The sequence below is a fragment of the Daucus carota genome, chromosome 9 (genome assembly GCF_001625215.2).
Source record: "Daucus carota subsp. sativus chromosome 9, DH1 v3.0, whole genome shotgun sequence".
NCBI classification, from domain to species: domain Eukaryota; kingdom Viridiplantae; phylum Streptophyta; class Magnoliopsida; order Apiales; family Apiaceae; genus Daucus; species Daucus carota.
In genome coordinates this window covers 20341555-20347455 of record NC_030389.2, presented here as the reverse complement: position 1 = coordinate 20347455, position 5901 = coordinate 20341555, and the positions used below count along the sequence as shown (strand labels likewise).

At 35.0% G+C, this 5901-nt stretch overlaps 1 protein-coding gene across 6 annotated transcripts; it reads left to right on the top strand.

The window, feature by feature from the left end:
- The first annotated feature begins 510 nt into the window (after nucleotides 1–510).
- Nucleotides 511–3458, top strand: LOC108200403 (hypothetical protein). Of its 6 annotated transcripts, none has more exons than XR_010287753.1 (6): nucleotides 515–921; nucleotides 1614–1714; nucleotides 1881–1961; nucleotides 2656–2713; nucleotides 2964–3023; nucleotides 3103–3458. XR_010287753.1 is itself a non-coding variant. In XM_017368531.2 (5 exons), exons 2-5 carry the CDS (start codon nucleotides 1927–1929, stop codon nucleotides 3382–3384), a joined length of 435 nt encoding a protein of 144 aa, XP_017224020.1. In that variant the 5' UTR covers nucleotides 511–1714; nucleotides 1881–1926; the 3' UTR covers nucleotides 3385–3458. The 6 variants fall into 6 exon arrangements, 2 of the variants coding, with proteins under 2 accessions (XP_017224020.1, XP_017224021.1); XR_010287752.1 differs by having other exon boundaries at nucleotides 2884–3023; XM_017368531.2 differs by having other exon boundaries at nucleotides 511–1714.
- Nucleotides 3459–5901: the final 2443 nt, after the last annotated feature.

The window sequence follows — 5901 nt, the reverse complement described above, 5'->3', positions numbered from 1 at the left end:
TTCTCCGAATGAGATGTTCTTTAGCATCGACAAAAAATTTAGCGCGACTTAACAAATTAAACGTAAGTTCTAAAATTATAAAATTTAATTAATAGTTAATATATTCGTTGATATATGCAGATTGAAATAGTACATTGTTCACTAGTAAAAAAATGACTTTCCGTGTCCCTCCTTTATTATATATAATATAGTTTTAAAATTAAAAATTTGATATTATTAGCAAAATTATCTTTTGTAATACAAAGAGGACCGAAAAGTTTTATATACATAAATATATTTTATAAAATATCTATCTATTAACTAGATTATTAAAATTATATAATAATATATAATTTAAAATATATTTAAAATATATTATGATATATAATATTATTTTAAAATTATAACTAAAATTATATCATATATATAATATAAATATAATAAATAAAATAACATATAATGTAATCATAAAATTTAGTTTTATAAGCAGAGGTGCAGGCGTGCAGCAGATTGAGTAGTTACTAGTTACAAACATATTACAAAGAGTAAAAATAGAAAAAAGAAAAAGAGGAGCATCTAACAGAGATATAACATAGGGGTCGGGAAATGAAAAGAGGAATTAGGGTTTGGGTGTATGGGCGGTGGCGATTGGTTTGCTTGTCGGGTTGAGCCTGTGGCTGGGTCGGGGATGAACAAGGAGACAAGGAGAAGGAAGCCTGGTGGTTGGCTATTCTTGTGGGGCAAGTGGGTCAGAATCGGAACTAAGGAGTGGGAGGACTGTCACACTTCTGTCAGTAGGATTGGAGGAATTCGGAATAATCGGAGGCCTCTAGAGAATGAAAAGCCTAAAGATTATGCAAATCGGTGTGCCGTTCAGTGGCATCGTGTTTCAATCTATAGGGAGAAGTTAGGAGATGTTGCCATTAAGCATGTCACTCCTGGGTCGGTATTTTATTACATTACTTTTGTAATTTAACTCTAATCTCTTTGAGCTCTTCTTAAGTCGTTGCTTCTGGTTGTCGTTTTTAATTTACATGTTAAAAAGCATATGGTTCGCTGTAGAGCAGATGCCTAATCCTGCAGAATGTGAGCAAAAATTGGCAAGTAATTGCTCATGTATATATCCCATAGGGTTGACAGCATATCCCCCAGCCCTATGATGAAGCAGAGAACATGTAATGGAGCCAATACTGTGGTTATAACTCAAAGTTTTCTCATTAATCTAGATAATCTTGTTGCTCCTAAATTTGTATAACGCTCAAAACTTGTTTCTGAGATAAATACTCTGACTAATTATTAATATTTACTAGATTCTATCAATATATTATGTTTCCTTGTGCTTAGAAATATATTTGTACAGGAAGCAATTGTTTCTTCACTTTTTCTAATGCCATCACATTCATGTATCTCCTCTGTTTTTTGAGATAGTAGTCGTTCTATTTTGTCGCTTAGTGTTAGAAACTAGGATTCTAGACTTGAGAGATGAAACTAATGTTGGCAAAAAATTCTGAGAGATGAGATGATTGTAGTAGATTAGAACTAGAGATTAGTATAGATCAGACAGGCTTTTAGCCAGTGACCTGAATCAGTTTTATGCAATAGTTCACTATAATTTATATTTTGCTACTTTCTAGGTCAATCTTGTATTTAGAGGGAAATCTGGAGACTAAAGTATTTTCTGACCCGATTACTGGTCTTGTTCGTCGCATCAGAGAGTTTGCCATTCGTCAAACAAGTATGGTTTTCTCCAATCTTTCATTGATTTTGTAATTCCTTACTCCATGTCTCCCAAAACTTATACAAGTACATCATCTAAAGAACATCATACAAGTACAGGTATGAGTTGCATATGAGATTATGGTTGTAAACTAACGAGAAAACTTTTTTTTCTCTGATCCAAGGTGGTGTTTGCAACTATTGCTTTTGGCATGGGTGTTGACAAGTCAAATGTCAGGAGAATTATTCATTATGGCTGGCCACAAGTATGTTGTTTGCTTTAGTATTATTTTTAATTTTGTTGTTATTTTTTGGCAACTTCTCCTGAATGAGTATATTGGAGCTTGTTTCAGATCGCTGTTGTTATTTATTTGATAGGCATCAGATTGGTTTTCTGTTATGCATTTACTTTAATGAAATCCTGTTTTACTTTAATAAACTGGTAATCTGCTGTTGAGCATGTTATTAATCTGCTATTGCAGCAGATTTGTGTGGGGTTACAGAAGTTAGTCAAGATAGTTACAGGGGGGCTGTGTGCGTGTGTTTTGGCGGGCTTGTGTAACTGGTGTGTTTAAACAACGGGTTTGTGAGGGTGTGAGTTTGTCAGCAAGTGTTCGGACATAAATTACTTAATGTTTAATGAGATATATTCTTTAAGGAATATTATGCACTTGATGTGTTTGTTTATTAGATGTTGGTGTATAATACGGTAATTGCTTGTAACCATGGCTAAGAGTAACATAAATTAAGACTTGTAACACTTAAATTGAAACTTGACAGTATCCTGAAATTAATGATATCAGCTGATGCCTGTGAGTTGTCATTTGGAAAGTTTCTGAAACTTAGCTTATCGAACCACCTGTCGTCTTGTAGTTTCGCTATATGTGGGCATCTATTACATACTGACTGCCTCTACTTCTTTAGAAGTTCCCATACATATAATCAAATAATTTTATATAGGCGGATTCAATTTTATGAAGACGAGATCTGCAAGCTTAGCGAACAGCGATTTATGCGAGTATGGAACTTCTGCAATTTTTTTATACTAAAGTTGTTAGAGATATATGATGATAACTTATGTATTGGTTGTGTTACTAGCATTGTTTTGATGTGTTTGGCGACTTATGTGTTCGTGCATTAATGTATATTATCTGCATGAACTCTTCTGCACCATTTCCTTGTCTATAGGAAAGTCTGAATTTTATGTTTGAGAAGGCTCATCTGCAAGAAGACTCATTACGCGAATATGATCTGCTACTTGGAAACAGGTGCCGATAATGTGTAGCCTTCAGTATAAATGTGCTACATGTCGTGGAGAATGCTACCAGGTGCGTTGTAAGAGCTGGAGAATTAATAAACCATTATGCATCTGTTGCTCATACATTATTAGTCTTTCCTAAATGCCAGGTTAGAGATCTTGAGGATGCTGTCCAGGAGCTTTGGAAGAGAAGAGATATCTTTGATCGGGATTTAATTGCAAAGTTAAGGTCTGCTGCTGGATTGCCAACTCAGGAGGAAATATTTTCTATTTCACCCTTCTCTGATGATGAAGATAGTGGTCCTATTGCACCTAAGAATGAGTATGGTCGTTCTGTAAAGTTTAGTCTTAAAAGGTTAGTTGATAAATCACCGACCTGTCCGGTGGAGCAGGAATTCATTATTTATTCCAATCAATATTTTTGTGAATAGTTTCGAGGTTTTCTTTAATGTAATAAACAACTTTTGTAATATATTTTTATTAATGAAATCGAATTGTTTGTTCATTTTTCTTATGTAATTTTGAGTCTATTCTTATGATTGTGGTGAATTGCAAAAGCTTACAACAAAATAAAAATATTATTATTATTTTCAAAGACACTTTAGGCGTCGGTTATTCAAAGACCCGACGCAGTAGGTCAGAGCTATAGCGTCGTCATTTCAGACAGCCAACGCAATAAGTCAGGGCTAAAGCGTCGGCATTTGGTGCAGCCGACGCCATAAGTCATGCTATAGCGTCGGCGTTTCAAACAACCGACGCAATAGTTAAGCCTACAGCGTCGGTTGTTTATATAACCGACGCTAATGCCAAGTCTACAGCGTCGGCATTTTAGATAACCGACGCTATTGTCAAGATAATGCGTCGCCTATTTAACCGACGCTAAAAGCATATACCTATAGCGTCTCCTACATTTGCTACGCCACTTGACCGACGCTTTAGGGGTTTTTTGACCGACGCTGAAAATCCAGTTTGTACTAGTGTTTGTTTAAATATGTGTTGATGATATTATATTTGACTCTACTAACGATAACTTGTGCAAGATATTTGCTAAGTTAATGCTGAGTAATTATGGAATGAGTATGATGGGTGAGCTATCCTACTTTCTTGGTCTTCAAATAAGCCAAAAGAAGGATGGCATCTTCATTTGCCAATAAAAGTATGTCAGAGATCTTCTAAGGAAGTACAATCTAGAAGACTGTTCACCGGCAAAGACACCCATGGCCACTACCACTAGGCTTGACCAGGATAAATTTGGTGAGAAAGTTGATATCTCAAGCTATCGAGGAATGATTGGCTCATTACTCTATCTCACTGCTAGTAGACCAGACATTATGTTTGCAACATGTTTGTGTGCTAGGTTTCAAGCTGATCCTAAAGAATCACATCTTATAGCCGTCAAAAGAATCTTTAGATTGGTATTTGGTACCCTAAGAATACTGGTTTTGACTTAACCGGCTATACAGATTCTAATTATGCAGGTTGAAGGATTGATAGAAAGAGTACGTCTGGAAGCTGTCAATTTCTAGGACGTCGGTTGGTTTCCTGGTACAGCAAGAAGCAACACTCAGTGTCTACTTCTACTGCTGAAGCTGAGTATATAGCTGTTGGCAGTTGCTGTGCTCAAATTCTCTCGATTAGGAATCAATTAAATGATTATGGTAATGATGTTACCAAAATTCTAATATTTTGTGACAACACCAGTGCCATAGCCATTTCTAACAATCCAGTGCAACACTCCTGAAAGGCCTTATTGCAAGGTACATGTCTAAGCATATTTGTACAACCGGTGATAACTCAACTTGTGTTTGATGACCTGACAACTTGTAACTCAACTTGTAACTGAACCTGGATTAGTCTCTGATAAGTTATGATAGTAGATAGTTTAGCTGGAATCAGATCAAGAAAGTAAAGTGGATACAAGAATCAGAATGTCAGAAGAATTCCAAGATATCCGCTACAAGCCACTAGAAGAAGTTCATTTCATATGATCAAGCCTCGGTGCTAAATAAATTGTGTAGCAGTTTAAGGAGTTCAGAAGGTACGAAGATTCAAGTATTTATTTCATCAGAGATTCCATATGTGTACTGAAATGAAGTTTAACTAGAAGACGAAGATTCGAAGACCCGACCACAGCTCAAATGTTTAATTGATGGAGAATATTCAATTTAGTTAGGCGCAGATGAACCAGACAGTACATTTGTGTGTCAGCTATTTATATTGAATATTTTAACATCAAAGGAAGGTGGTCGTTCAAGCCGAGTGATGATCAAGACGAAGGCTCAAGACATTTGCTTTCTGGAATATACACTTTTTAATTAATTCTTTGTTAAATAATTAATCTCTATTAATTTATTTAGTTTTAAATTAATTCAATTAGAATTAATTTGATAATTAAATTTATTAATGAGTTAATTGATTTAGAATTAATTTACAAAAAGAAAGCAAAAGAAGGAAGGCTAAAAGGAAGGACAAGGAGACTGCCGCTCAGACCTGTCTAGCTATGGGAAAAAGAATTATCACCAACGCAATGGAGAGTGATATATTCTTAATGCTGGAAACCCGGTTGGAATTGATTTATAATTTTCAAAGCAAAAGGGATCCGGTTCCAGACCCACATGAGACCGAATCTTAGTCCTGTCTGACTATGAGGGAAAAGAATTATCACCAGCACAATGGAAAGTGATATAATCTTAAAGCTGGAACCCCGGATGGAATTGATTTATTATTTGCAAGGCAAAAGGAGTCCGGTTCCCGACCCTCTAGAGACCGCAGCTTGGACCGTAAGGATTTATTTATATTAATAAATATTTTAATTAATTAGAAAATTATATTTTTAAATGTCTAATAATATTAGATATTTATTTTTATAATTATTGGATTAAATTAAATATTTATTAATTAAAAATTATAAGCTGTGCGGGATTAAAAGCATTTCTAAGGAGCTGGCT